This window comes from Danio rerio, chromosome 8, assembly GCF_052040795.2.
Source record: "Danio rerio strain M-AB ecotype USA chromosome 8, GRCz13ab, whole genome shotgun sequence".
Taxonomy (NCBI): Eukaryota; Metazoa; Chordata; class Actinopteri; order Cypriniformes; family Danionidae; genus Danio; species Danio rerio.
The window spans coordinates 31,961,319-31,977,500 of NC_141028.1; the positions used below are offsets into that span (position 1 = coordinate 31,961,319).

The 16,182-nt window shown below is 34.5% G+C and overlaps 1 protein-coding gene across 12 annotated transcripts in view; it reads right to left on the reverse strand.

Moving 5' to 3' along the window:
- Nucleotides 1-3,455: 3,455 nt before the first annotated feature.
- slc20a2 (solute carrier family 20 member 2) overlaps nt 3,456-16,182 on the reverse strand; it is a 117,617-nt gene continuing 104,890 nt past the window's right edge. For all 12 annotated transcript variants that reach the window (NM_001442378.1, NM_001442379.1, NM_001442380.1 and 9 more), the window contains 1 exon segment: nt 3,456-8,945. In NM_001442378.1, the coding sequence (NP_001429307.1) occupies nt 8,781-8,945 (165 nt within the window). In that variant the 3' untranslated portion in view covers nt 3,456-8,780.

The window sequence follows — 16,182 nt, forward strand, 5'->3', positions numbered from 1 at the left end:
TATTCTGGAAAAGGGGCAGGAAGCGGAAACTCATTTGCATTTAAAGACACATGAAAATTTTGCTTAACATGAGAAATGGAATAATAATTGAACTGTGGGATATATTAATATGAAAATTAGACTCTAGAGACACTTAAAAATTACAAAATGTAAAAAGGAGTGCATAATAGGTACTGTTATATTTTTGGGAGTCCAATCCATCAGCAGTCAGCAGAGACTAATGATATTTTCACTTGATATGACCATGTATTCAAATGTCTCTTTTGACAGGTTGTTCAGACTTTGAGACCCGTCAAGTTTATATGCTATTCACACACTGATGATGTGATTGTCTGTGTAAATGGTGTGCACAAAAATGCAAATCCACATCTTGACAGACATATAGTAGAGCATATCTACGTTTATTTAATTTTTTAGGGTTCTATGCCTTCCACAGGTGATTTGCCTTTGAGTTCATTTAGACTACTTAAACAAACAGTGTCAAACTCAGTTCCTGGAGGGCCGCAACTCTATACAGTTTAGTTCCAACCCTGCTCACATCTACCTGTAGGTTTCAAACAAGCCTGAATAACTCAATTAGTTTGATCAGGTGTGTTTAATTAGGGGTGGATCTAAACTGTGCAGAGCTGCGGCCCTCCAGGAACCGAGTTTGACACCTGTGACTTAAAGGAACACCACTTTTTTTTTTTTTTCCTTTGGAAATGGGCTCTTTTTACATGTCACCTACTTCAACAGTTGAATTTTATCATTCTTTAATCCATTCACACGATGTCTGGTCTAGCGGGAGCACTTTAAGCTTAGCTTAGCATAAATCATTGAATCGGATTAGACCATTAGCATCTCACTCAAAAACAACCAAATCATTTTCCTATACCTCTTAAGACCCAAGCTGTTTTTTTACATGCATTTTTATTTCTCTTTGCTATTTTGGTTTATTGATCCCTATTTAGAATAAAACCTGAGTACCATCTTTTGATATGATGTACTTTTAGAGAAAAATAATGTCCATTTATGTGGACTCATGGTCTGAATTTGTGTAATTTAAAAACTTTATTTCTGTCTTGAACACACACACATTTTTTTTTTTGAACTATCAGTAAAAACATTTTTTGCCCATTAGGGACAGTTAAAATAGTGTTTGGGACATTTCATATGCTGCCAAACAGTTGCAGGAAGTCCCTGTATGTCTGTTACAAAATATAAAACATAAAAGTTCAAATGTGATGTCTCGGAGGGTAAAGCTGGACTCTTCTCTAGTTACTTTGTGCATGAAGACAGATGAAAAATTAAAAGTTGCTACTTTTTCAGGCAATATGGCTTTAAACTCGCGACACGGTCACATAGTGGGTAGCACTGTCGCCTCACAGCAAGAAGACCACTGGTTTGAGCCCCAGCTGGTTCAGTTGGCATTTCTGTGTGGAGTTTGCATGTTCTCCATGTGTTCACATGGGTTTCCCCCACAGTCCAAAGACATGCACTATAGATGAATTGGGTAAGCTAAATTGACTGTAGTGTTTGTGTGAGTGAGTGAGTGAGTGAGTGAATGAGAATGTATGTGTGTTTTGCAGTACTGGGTTGCAGCTGGAAGGGCATCTGTTGCATAAAAATATGCTGGATAAGTTGGCGGTTCATTCGACTGTGGTAAAGGGACTAAGCCACAGGTGTCAAACTCAGTTCCAAAAGGGCCGCAGCTCTGCACAGTTTAGTTCCAACCCTAATTAAACACACCTGATCAAACTAATCGAGTCCTTCAGGCTTGTTTGAAACCTACAGGAAAGTGTGTTGGAGCAGGGCTGGAACTAAACTGTGCAGGGCTTCGGCCCTTTTGGAACTGAGTTTCACCCCTCTGGACTAAGCCAAAAAGAAAATGAATGTTTATAAACTACACACTCAATTAGCGTAATAATTAAGATACTTCGCTGCTATACCACTGCTGCAGCAGGTGCAATAATAGCATGCAGTGCCTGAAAATAGTCCCTTGCTGGGTAACTAGTAACAGTGTTCCTTTTCCCAGTATTATACAGGAATAAGTGTAAAGTTCCGGTAACACTTGATGGTCCATTTAAGTATTAGTAAACTGTCTGCTTAATATCTGTTGATTCTGCTTCTTTAACACTTAACTGACTATTAGAAACTTTACAAATACATGTCAACTTACGCCAACCCTACCCCAAAGCTAACAGTCTACTTATAATCAAATGAGAATTAGTTAGCATGTAGATGCAATCTAACTTAAATTCAACAAACAAACCATCAAAACAAAGTGACCAAAGATTGTAACCACATCACAATCACAACTTTTCATTTTCCGCCAGTCACAATGAAACCAGCTAAAAGTTACACTTTAAACAGGAAATTATCTCTTTAAAAGTTTTTTTTTTTTTTTTGAGCAATTTGCTAATGGTCTGATCTAATTCAATGATATATGCAAAGCTAAACTAAAAATTAAGCTAAAATTTGTCTTTTGTAAAAATGAATGTTCTGTCCTATTAAGATGGGAAGAGACTTTCCACCAGTGTGGAGAAAAAAAAAAAAATATATATATATAAATATAATAATCATTATTTTTTTGTGTGAAAAATGTACATAAATTATGCGCAAAAAACGAGTAGGATAAACTACAATAAAAACACATTTACAAAATACATTTCAGAATCCACATCTATAAAGTCATGTCAGTTTACTTTTAGAAAATTAAAATGGGTGCAGTGGGATTAATAGACAAACACATTAAAGTTCTTCTCATTCTAAAATCCCTCAACCAAACATCAGAGTGCTTCAGTGTAATCACCTCCCAGAACGGTCTAGTTCTCTGGTCCAAAAGAGCAGTTCTGCACCTCCAAGTCAGCACATGTTCATTTCGTTTCACCTTCACCTTTTGAGGCACGAGTTATTTATTGTAAACATAAGAAAGCTCACAGTGGCTTCTCCTAGCACAGCAATGTTCATTTCTCTTTTTGATATCTTGAGCTAGTTTTTCAGGAAGAGACTATTTAGCTTCCTTTGAATCATTACATGGAAACAGTAATTTATTCACAAGATTTCTGGTTTGATTTTTGTTTTGTTTGTTTTTTCTCTCAACATTCAACAGAATTCAACTTATGTGAGTAGATAGTGAGAAAATTGTATTTAAAAAAAAAAAGCTCTTCCTTTAATTGCAGGTGTACACAGAATCTACAATATGTCAGTCTACATCAAGCTGGTGTAACAGAGGCCAGCTACTGAGTGCTGTGCAGGTAGACCTCACTCCTCTGACCTCTAAAGCTGTTCAGACGCAAGAGGCAATGGTCTTTAGCCTCCTTGTTAGAGCAACCGACTCCCATGCAGAAGGTCACCGGTTCAATCCCAGCTCGGAGCGTGTTGGGTGGCATTGGACCGGTGGGGTCACACTGATCATTAAAAACACACACTTCAACACTTAAACATCAATCCCCAAATCACAACAGGAGATCAGATCTTGTTATTCTTTGTAATTTTAATTCCCATAATTTAATTAGTTCAAATGCAGACAACTTTTCACAAAAAAAGTTCCAAAAAAGAAAGAAAACAGCAATACAGTACATATGCGGATAGGAGGGGGGTTGTTTGTTAAATCTAAAGCCCTGTCTTTCAGATGATACCAGACAGTAAAACAGCATAGCATTCACATCATGGCATTAGAGACGACACGCAGCAGGCAATCAGCAGAGGATTGGGCTACATTCTATTTTCAAGTGCAGATAAGAGCATGGAAACTTAGAAACCATATTAGCACACTACAGGAGAATGTCACTAGGCTGCCAGGAACAGTTATGAAACCTTTTATCAACACACTGGATGTGGATATGGATGATTCTGTTTGCACAAGTCCGATTTGTCCAATCACAGCATGTGCATCTCAGAATGACACCGGTGTTTTAGATCTAAACCGGCGGTTAATGTGCCATTCTTTCAATATGGAAGTCATAACTCTCTACGGCCAAACTACAGCAGCCCAGTGTTTAGTTGTTTGTTCCATGTTGAATTTTGGTTGGAGTAATCTGAGTGTGCATGTTTGTTGGTTGAGCGTCTGCATTGACATACTGTACTTGCATATTTTTTTTCTACTGCGCATGTGAAATATTTTGCTGGTGTGCTGCTATAAAACAAACCAATTCATAGAAGAAAGGCAGATTATATCTCTAGTTTGATGCAAAGTATCGCATGCAGGTTAGAAAAAAGGTTTTACTTGATCTTGCTGTGCCCCGTCTGACTCTTATGGAAGCTTGTTGCAGCCACAGAATAATAATATAATAATAATAATGTAATGGTGTCTAATGGAATGGCATTTTTACCTTTACAATTTTAAGTTTAAATATGCTCAGTTTAATCTCACGATTGTTACTTCTCAGAATAAAAAGAAGGTATAATGTCAACATTAGACATTTCCAAGTTTATATATTGCAATTCTGAAGGGGAAAATGTAACGGCTGAATACAAACTTGAGATTAATCACAAAATAGGCTCAACAGCTCTCAGAAATCTTTTCTCACAAATGTCAGTTTATATCTTGGAGTTTTGAGAAAAACTATTTGAACTGCAAAATATAAAGTCAGAATAATTTTTTTACAATTCAGAACTGATTGGTTTAGCATTTCTAACTCAAAAATGACCCTTTTAAAATGAATAACTAGCAATTTTGAGTTCAACTTTTTCCTTTTTGTTTTGAAATTAATCACAAAATGGGTTCACATCTTCAAATTTGGACCTTTTTTTCTCAAAAAGTCTGTTGTATATGTTTATATTTTGCAGTTCTCAGCAAGTCTACAAACTAACTACAAAAGAACTTGCTTTTCAGACTTTACTGTCTTGCAATTCTGATTTTCTGTATAAAATAGTTATGGTTAGTTATGAAATGCTGGACAAACATTTTTGGATTTCAAATGGATTTTTTTTTATTATTTAAAAATTGTCAAATAAAAATACAACAAAAATAGAATTTTTGATTTTGAGAATTGCGAAAATGTGTAGTTTCTTGTCATTTTGAGTTTAATCACATCTTGAAATCCAATATTTTCCTCTCATAAATGTTTATAAATTTTTGCAAACCTGAGAAAAAACTATTTGAACTGCAAAATATAAAGTCAAAATTATTTATTCCTTGCTATTCAGAATTTACTCGTTTAGTATTTCTGACTCACAATTCTGCATTCGTTTTTATGTTGCATTACAAACTAGCAATTTTGAGGTCATTAATTCCAACTTTTTCTTTGTTGTTTTCATTTTGATCACAAAATGGGTTCACATCTATTTTTTTCTCAGAAATGTCATTTTATTGCAGTTCTCAGAAACACAATCTGAACAACAAAATAGAAACTTAAAATAGAAGATTTTTTTCCTTGCAATTCTGCAATTTTATTCTCAAGTTTCTAAATAAAATCTTGCTATACTTAGTTATTAATTTAGACAGTTGAGAATTTTAATAACTTTAAATAGTTTTTTGTCGTTTAACAATTCTGACTCACAAATCTGCATTAATTTTTTTAACAAGCAATTTTGAGTTCTTTAATTCCAGCTTTTTCCTTGTTGTTTTGAGTTTAATCACATAATGGGTTCACATCTTGAAATTCTGACTATTTTTCTCTCAGAAAAGTCACCTTGTATCTTGCAGAAAATCCATCTCAACTACAAAATATAAACTCTTTTTTTTCTTGCTATTCAGAATCTATTGGTCTTGAAAATTAAAAAAAAAAAAGAAAGAAAAAAAAACTAGAATTTTGACTTGAGAATAACAAATTGTTTCTAGTCATTTTGACTCAGAAATCTAAGACAAAAAAAAACACAATCTGAACCATGAAATAGAAACTATTTTTATTCCTTGCTATTCAGACTTTATTGGTCTATTTCTATATAAACTCTTGCTATTCTTAGTTCTGAATTGCTGGACATAAGCTTGAATTTTTTGAATTTTTTAAAATAACTTTCTTGTTTTTTTGTCATTTTGATCTTGAAATTTAAACGTTTTCCTCGCAGAAATGTTTATATCTTGTAGTTATGAGAAAAAAAAAAACAGAACAGCAAAATATAAACTCAATTCTTTGCTATTCAGGATTGAATCATTTCACATTTACAATTTAATCGTCGCAAATTTACGTACAAGATCGTATTAAAAATTATACAAATTACTGCATATAAACTCACAATCATTTAGGTCTTTTTTTAGACACTATTCAGACTTCTTTACTTTTAAAATGTTCAGTGAAAACTAGCGATTTTGAGTTCAGTCAAACCTGTAAAGCAAAACGACCAAATAATAGTTGCATTTCCTCAATTTTATTCCGTGTCGGTAGCAAGCTTCCACAGACTCTAAACATTGGTGTCGCCGCTGCTGGTGAAGGTGCGATTGACCACAGTCTGGCTGCTTAGTATTGCATTTCAGGGAAACAAAATTACAAAGTTATTCAACCTTACTTGTCCAAAAAAACAATCATGAAAAACTTGTTGAATTTTAACAACTCGCAACCTCTCTCTTCTCTCTCACACACAAAAGGAGAGACATCCCTGGGCAAGGAAAAAGAACAACAATGGATTTATGGAACCAATCCACATCCCCAACCTCTGCTAGAACAGTTCAGATCTTTAAGGAAAAAAGAAATTCAGTGGTTTTTAGCACCGAATTTCCTTACAATAGCATTCAGGAGCCTCTCCGCGTGAGAACTCGCCACCCAGGTAGAACTTATATATGTAGAAAAATATAGTTTAATGAAATTTATATATCTATTCATTTCTTTTTTTGAATCATATCCACCATGTAAAGTTGTGTAACTACATAACAGCAGTGCGACGTAACACAGGATCATGAAGGTTCACACTGCTAAAAACACAAACTGACATGAAACACCTTTGCACGACGCCTGGTTATTTCATATTAATTTTGTGATTAATAGTTAGTTGATTGGCATATTTTGTAGTTGTTGTTTTTTTAGGCAACTGCAATGAGTTATTCTACAATATGATTACAATGTAAACACCACAGTACTGAAGTTACTGTATCCAACAAACAGTAAAGCACAACATTACAAGGCAAATGGCCATATTAAGCATAGATTTGTTCTTGATGAAAAAGTAATACACTAAAAAATAATAATAAAAGAAGAAGAAACAGCAACACTTTGCATTGGTTCAAAAGCCACACGTTTGTACAGTTTCCAAATCTGGTGACAAGGCTGAACGTATTGATAAAGCCTGCTTCACCTGATAAAACATGGTCATTTAATCTTTCTTTTGTATTTTTTGGACTGAATTCATGAGATTTTTTTGGTTTCTTGTGCCACAAATAGATCATTACATACTGACCTTTCATTTCTTGACTCATTCGCACCACTGAATCACATATTGACCTGATGTTCAACTAATTCCTCTTCTGATAACATTAATCGATTTATCAGCGAGGTTGACTCAAGTAATCGGATGCTGATATGAGATTGACCAGGCCGGCGTTTACTCCAAAACATCATATATGTGGATATTTCTTATACGTTTGTGCTGGCTGATGTGGGATTTTGGCTGTCTCTGCACATACAGGTTTGTTTTTTTTAAGAATTGGCATCATGGGCTCTAATAACAATATACGCTAAAACTGAGCTTCTAGCATCCTTTATATACTCTGCACATCATTTAGGTTGTTATTAAAAACACTGTCAAGGAGTATGGCAATTCCACTCAAACATAATCATCTTTGGCTATTTATTTTTCATAAAAATCAGGTTGATTCATTGATGTGTATCGATTTTTTATTTTAAAATACCTCAGATATGTTCCTTTTTTATGTCTTTAAACAATAATATCCACCGATACCTTAAAAGGGAGTCAATGATAAGGATTATGAACGTAGCGTCTTGTCATAAAGTAAATTTAAAAATATTTGATCATTTCGATATGCTTGGAAGAGCATCCGTTTCATGCAACTACCAAAACCTCCTTAAACGTAACATTAGAAGACCTCAGAATAAGTCCGAAAACTCAAAGTCGAATATATATACATATACACACAGTAGAAATTAAAGTAGCATACGTAGTCAAAACATGATTTCATCTTCACACCTTGTGTTATGTATTTTTTTTAAAGGTATGAATGATAACATATCCAGAAAAATAAATATGACGATGAAAGAACAGGGATTTATGACCACTAGAAAAATGACTCATGTAACGTTATGAGATAGCACAGTTTCGTCTTTTGTGTGGCATAGTGGGTTAGCTGAGGTATGATTTTCTTTTTTAGCTAAAGTATTGAACAGCAGGACGCTTTCAGTGTCATTTCGACAGAAGTTTGACTTTTCAGCAAACGGAATTAGCGATATGTTTAGGTTTATAACACTCCACAAGCATTTAGAGGCCTAGGAGACTGGATTTTGCACTGATATACTGGGAATTGCGCCAGTGATTGGCAATTGTAAGTTATAAATGCACTGTATTTGTATGTGCAGCTCTGTTTACTCCCTTGAAGCTGTAGGACCCACAGATACTGTTTAGTGTGTTTTTGTACCTTTTGATATCACTGAGTCAAATATCTTACGCTTTATGGTAACATTTCAACAGAAACGATAGTAAAAATGAAATGGAAATAAATACTCTTGACAAAGATTAAGGATATTTAAGTCAAAGGATTCTGGATGCTTTTTCCAGGCAGCATTTAAAAACTCTCTCTCTCTTCACTTTCTGGCTTTTATATTGACGTATATATATTTTTTTTCCGTCTCTGTTTTATCTTTTCGCCATTACCTTCCTATACCTCTCTCTCATATCCCAAATTCTCCTTCTCAAACGTAAGGCAGGATGCCATAGACGAACAAGGCCATGACAGCGGCGCTGAACAGGCCTGCTACAGGAACGGTGACGAACCAGGCCAGGAAGATGTTTCTGAAGAGACGCCAGTCCACGGCCTTCCTGGAGCGGATCCAGCCCACCGCCACCACCGAGCCCACCTGCAGCCACAGCACAGGCCAAATCACAGAGTTAGCTACAGTAAACAGTACAAACTGGATTTGATTACTCAGGGGGGAGCTAGGGGTATAATATTTGCCAGAATGTATTTTGTTATTCTTGCAATAATCATTTCTTTAAAGACCCCATGAAATCACAAGCATGGTTTAGTGTGCGGCTTTGATCTTATTTTAAAGCAAGAAAATACACTGGTGCATATTAAAGTGTTCAAACAACTGTTTTTACAGTAAACAGATAGTATGCCTCAGATGTGGCTATGTGGCACTGAAAAAAATCAGCTTTTATTAAAGGGATAGTTCACCCCAAATGAAAAATTAGCCATTAATTCTCTTACCCTCAGGGCATTAAAGAAGTAGGTGGCTTTTGTTTGCAAAAATAAATGTATAAAAGGCAAAACAAATTTAATACCAGTGGCTCATGATGATACATTAAGGGCTCCGGTATACTTCAAACCAAACCGTGGAACAAACTGAAATGAAGTAATTTTAAACTAAGTATATTTTGAATTTGTTTTGGCTGTTTGAAACAGCACACCAAAGCTGCCATTGGTCTGTGGCGATTTCGAAATATGCAGGTTTGTTTGGGAACTTTTTTTTTTTTTGACGTGTGATTTATTTCTCATTCCCAGGGGGTCAGACAGGAGAACAACATCTAAAACAATACCACTAGCCACATGAATACACTGTAGAGGGGTAGCATAGTTGGTACGGATATATCCGCACCTGTGTGACCAGTCGCAGAGAGATTTTAAAGGGGTTACACAGCAGAAAGGAAGCCCACATTGTCGCATCTTTTCTTAGAGTTTGCACAAAGTGGCGATGCCATTTGATGCCTCCAATTACTGCAGCACGCACTATTTATTTATTTTTTGTAATTATATTAGAATTTCAGCAGCCTTCTTATTTATAATAATAGACTCAAACCATTCTAAAAATGTTTTTATTAATGTACATGTTCAGAATGTTTTTGTTTTGGTAATAATTATTTTTACAGTTCTGTAAAATTCTCTGGTCCATATTTGATTAATTGAGCAGAATCAGTATGTTCTTGTCCATCTTGGTCCCACTTTTTTCTGTTTGAATAGAATATACCGTTACTCAGCATTGCTCAGTTCAAACTTTTTTTGCCCTCAATTGAAGAACAAAAAAGTAGTTTTTCTGAAGTAGAACGACCACTTTATATGGTTTTAGAAAATGAAGATATTTTAGAATTATCGTGAGACCTCTCTGATCCTCCAGACAAATTATTTTTCCCTAATGCAGCTTACTTCCTCTTTCTATAAAAAGGTACCTCATGACAGACCTATCTTGCTCTGAAATGTTTAATGTTTGTTTATGGTTCGTGGAGTCCAATGTCACTGCATGTAACATGTAGTGTTGTGACAAATAAAGGCTTCTTCATCACTATCATATGTTAAAAATCAGAAAAGGAACCAAAAACATTGTCAAAACCTATGTGAACTCAATCATCCAACTGTAAGCATTTGAAGCTCCAAGAACATTTTTATAAAAGGCAATAAACTTCACCTTTGTCTTGTCTTCTTTGACAGGTCAGGTTGTGCATTTACTACAGGCAGTAGGACGTACAGCCATTATGGCTTGTTTCCACTGAGTGGCATGGCATGGTACGGTTCGGGTCCGTACCTTTATCAGGCTTGCGTTTTCACCACAAAGGGTACCCTTTTGGTGGGCATGGTGTATGACAAAGTTTAAGTCAACGTCATGCTCCTCGAGAAATTGTCTACAGTAAAGCTGTACGAGTCGTTAAGTTATCATATGAGAAGCACTTCTCACAAAACAGATGCTTTAAACACAAATAATTCTGTATAAATGTTTATTACTAACTTTTCTATGAACATGATTTGATTATAACTGCAGATCAATGACAGTGCAAAATAGCCTACTGTAACGTCTGTAATTATATAAAATAAATATATAAATGCAACATATATGAACGCATACAACCCCTTACAGTCTCTGATATATTATTCATTACAGAAAAAATACACACATGATACATTTAGTACTTATTTGAGTACTTATTGAATATAGCCCACAGTGAGCGCAAACCTCTCATCTGATCTGAGTCTGTAATCTTCAGCAGCACATGTAAGCTCTGTTAAGAGAGTCATTTTGACATTTCCAGTTCATAATAGTCCAAAAGGTAAAGATAAACATGGCAGTTTGTTCATGATTCAGGTTGCTAAAACAATTTTGCTCCTGTGTATTTTTCCGCGCTTCACTCTTCACGCGCTTGTCCTTTTCTTTCTGAATGGATCAGATGACGGAGACACTTGACCGAAAAAGTGGTATGGTGCGGTTTGGTTCGGTACGCTTTTTGACAGTGGAAACGGCCATAAAAGCGTACCAAACCGAACTGTACTGTACCGTACCACTCAGTGGAGAATTAGAGTCAGCAGCTCAACAAGGAGGCGTCATATTGCCCATAATAAACTCACCCTAATCTGACAGGGAAAATGTAGGCAAACCAAGTGGTTTTTACAGTTGTTTTTACAAGTGTTCTTGGAGCTTCATATGATTACAGTTGAACCGCTGAAGTCACATTGAAACACACTGAATGCTTTGACAATGCTTTTGGTTTCTTTTTTGGACATCTGAGGAGGATGAGAGAGCTCTTGGATTTCATCTAAAATGCTTTAATTTGTGTTACGAAGATGAAAGAAAGTCTCGGGGGATTGACACAACATGAGGGCGAGTAATTAAAAACAGAATTGACATTTTTTGAGTGAACTAATACTTTCAGGTTATTTATGAAATAAAACGATCAAGATAAATTAAATCTGCTCATCGCGTAATATGACCACATTTTTTTGTCAGGCCACTTGGATTCAAGAGATTCATTTGATTCCATCTGGATTAAATTCATGATGCCTTTATATATTTTTGCATTAAGTTTTGATGCAATTGGTTGAACTATTGATTTAACTGTAGCCAGTCATTAGACATAATAGGTTCACGAAACAGTGTCCTTTGTGTCAAGCAACAACTGATGATTTCAAGTATTTTTATCTACTGCTATACTGAATATTTTATACCACCACCATAAATAAATATAGGTTATTGCAAAGATTTTCAACCCTGTTTAATTGCATGTCATCCTAATTATATAGACAATCAATATATTGCCCATTTATATAGTATATAAACAGCATTTTTAAAAAGCAAAGCAAAAGCTCTAAATTGAATAAACATGATGTTTAATATCACTTCTGATTTCATAGGGGTCATATGCGGACTATTGTCTTTTGAAATAACAAAATACATAATAAATATGGTTAATTCACCCAGGTAGTGGTTAGTTAGACAACTCAAAGTACTGCAAGGTTTAAAACTCAAGCTTTTTTCCCCTTCTCCACAGAATTACAACTAGTGAATACGATACAATTACTAGCTTTCAGTGCTTTTAACAAAGCCTTTCTCATTCCCTGCATTCAACACGTTTCTCCTTCTGCTTGAAAGGCAAAGTCATGTCATGTCCTGCTTAATAACACAGGGCAGCGGGACGAGGCACATTTCCATACATGCTGTGTGACTCAGGGGTTCTGCTGACAGGTGTTGTGTGGATCCGCCTGTTCTTATACGGTCACTGTAACCCAAGACTGCGTCACAGGGGGGCTAAATCTAGAGCAAAAGTCAATGGAAAGTCAACAACGGAGACAGAATAAAAGATTCAGGCCATTCCTTCTCTCGCTCCAAGATTTAAGGCAAGACACTGCAGATGAAAAAACCAACTAACGGTTAACCTCATAGCTGATTAAGTACATTAAGAATTTCACACTTATAAATAATATATTGTGTAAATAATCAAATTAAACTTCTTCATTATATACATGCTAATTTCTATACATTTCTAGCACTGAAATCTGAACAAAATATGAAGACAGGCTTAAAATTCTTATTTCATTTATTTATTTATTTTAAATGTTTATTATTAAGTGTCAACAAAGGGTATTTTGGAAATTTTCAATTAACTTCATGATTCCAGAAATAAACAGCAAAACTATTTGGAGAAAATAACATTCATAAATATGTATTCTATTTGAAATATACAGACACAAGAAACACTTGAAGAAACACAGAAAAGTGCTATATAAATGTAAGGAATTATTATTATTATTATTATTATTATTATTAAATGTATTTGAAATTCAGGGCTCCCACTTTAAGCCAAATATAAAAAATCCCTAACTAAAAAAAGCAGAATTTCCATGACCTGTATAATGAATGGAAACAGGCCACTGTTGTGCTTTGCATAATATTAAAATTATTTAGGCTTGAATATCATTTTGCATGAATTTAATAGCCACTGCAAGAGCAACACTGGACAATTTACAACGGACAATTTGGTACTTTACAGTTTGTGTGGCTGTAAAGTGCTCCTTTCCTATCTGATTGCTCAATAGTTGTTTTACAAACTTTACATTGAGCATTTTTGTCATCTAATTTTGAGCCAGCAGTTTTTAAAAGTAGTCATTTTAAGTATATATTTTAAGCCAAAGCTCATAAAACTGTACATAACCCAACCCTGTACATTAGAAAAATTATAAAAAAAATAATAATCTCAATTTATGTGCATAAAAAACATTATTGCCTGCAGTGTTTAGCCTTAAAACCCTTGATTTCTGCAAAACTCACGTAAGATGCTTGGCCATGGGATAATTTGTGAATTTAAAGCATACACCAATTCATTTCTGTGAATTTGATAACATTGTCTGTTTATTAAATGTTGTTTTCTGATGCTCTGATCATCAATATAGTCATGATGAAATTGTGACTCCCCCATCACTGCCGTGTGTTTGTGTTTTCATATTGATGTTGGATTAACTGGATGATGGTCTTCTGGACATGAACTGTCTGCCAATTCATATTTTGTATAGAATGGCATTAAAACATGACATATGCATTATTCTAATGTTCAAATTAGGGCTGTCAATCAGTTTACCAGTTTGAAAAAAATGTATTTTGTTATAAAGTTTAATCAAATTAGTATTTATTCAGATATGCCCCGAAAGAAAAAAGACATGTAATTATAAAAGTATCGAGCGCATTGTATTAAAAATAAATATAATAAAACTGACCAAAAAAATAATAATAATAATTTAAAGAAAAAATCATTAAATCCTGTTGATGCATAGCATTTGGTTGACTTGATTATTTTATGTAAAGATTTTTGTTTTTAATTTATGTATTTGTTTACTGAAATGAATTAAACTATATCTAAAAGGTAATCCAAAATACTAATAAATACTATATATATATATATATATATATATATATATATATATATACACACACACACACACACACACACACACACACACACACACATATATATATATACAGTATATATATATATATTGAAATCAATTAAAATTTATACTCTAATATATCTGTGAAAATGATTTCCCTCAGTAATATTTACATTTAAGGTATTTGATAAGATGCGGACAATTTATTTGCATTTAATCAGCTTTGTACGTAAATAAAATCAATTTTGTTCTTCATGTTATTTTTTTAAATCAAACCAAATTAATGTTTAATTGACAGCCCTAATGAAAACAGACCCTCACACCCTCATTTTCTTCAATCCAGCTTTTACAAGATGTTTCTAAATCTAAAGAAAGGTCTGAAAGGTGTATGAATCTGAAACCAAACAAGTTTAAAGCCCTGGATTGCCCTTCAATCCCAAAGCATTTCAAAAACCCCTAGAAAAACATCAAAGCACACAGGGGAGAAGAGGGAATAAACACAGGTCAGCTCATTTCCGTTGCAGGGATTTGTAAAAGCAAACACAAAAGGAAATAAGCTTTGTACTGACTCTTGACTATAGTTGACTCACTCGTGTCCGGTATTAGTCTAAGAAGAAGAGTTCAGACTGTTGACCTAACGTATGATAATGAGGTGAAATTAACTTTAAATGACGTTACTGGAATGGTATGGATTAGGTTAACATGTTGAGCATTTGGACTATAATGTATGCAACCAAAAAGTAAATTTAAAGAAAAAAATAAAAATGGACTAAAAAAAAAAATGACTCATTACAGCCTCTTCTATAAAACAACTAGTGCTGGGCAATGTTTTTGAATTTTTAATTTCAATTTAAATGTACTCGGAAAAAAATGATTATTATAATATATTTTTCCTTGCTTATTATGTTGGCAAAATGAACTGACACAAAATAACATGCATGTATCAGCCGATTCGAATGTTATCATTCAATTGAATGGGCGTTATCAGTGGTTGTCAGCTGATAGATATGGGCCAGTAGGGGCCTTCTGCGCCTACTGGTAGGCTCAGATGGCTGTTATCATTCATCCACATGCTTAATCAGCTATAGATTACATACTACTACAGCCGGAAGTTAATTAGAATTATTAAAATTATTCATTAAATTTCCAAATAATTGTATTTCATCAACGTCTACCCCTACCGTCATATTAATGTAAAAAGAGATCTAGATCTGAAGTCTTCTTTATTAGTGTAGCTGACTAACCATGTAGTTGGATGATAACAGCTCTCTGAGCCTACCACTAGGTGCAGAATGCCCCAACTGCCCCATATCTATCAGCTGATAATCACTGATAATGCCCTTAAATCGATTGATAAAATTTAATGGGGGCAGATGTATAAATACACACATGCATTTATGGGTCTGTATTTACATATTCTATACAATTTATTATACAGTACACTGCATACATAAAGCAAATACAAACATTTTGGGTGCAATTAATGACGATTAATTGTTTGACTGCTAAAATTACTGATCAAAGCTATTAGCTAAGCTTATTTGTGACTAAATGTTTGGTGTTAAATTTGTCTTTTAGATGAGACGTTAAACTGAGGTTCTGACTCTCTGTGGTCATTAAAAATCCCAAGGCACTTCTTAAAAGTAGGGGTGTAACCCCAGTGTCCTGGACAAACACCCTCCATCGACCCTTACCAATCATGGCCTACCAATCATCCCCATCCACCAAATTGGCACTATCATGGTCTCTCCACTCCAATAGCTATGTAATGAGCACACTGGTGCCGTTGTTCTATGGCTGCAGTCACATCAGCCAAGTGGATGCTGCACACTGGTGGATGTTAAGTGTGGAGAGACCACCCCCCAATGATTGTTAAGCGTTTTGGGTGTATGGCCATACACGATAAATGCGCTAAATAAATACACATTACGTTATATTACATTGCCATA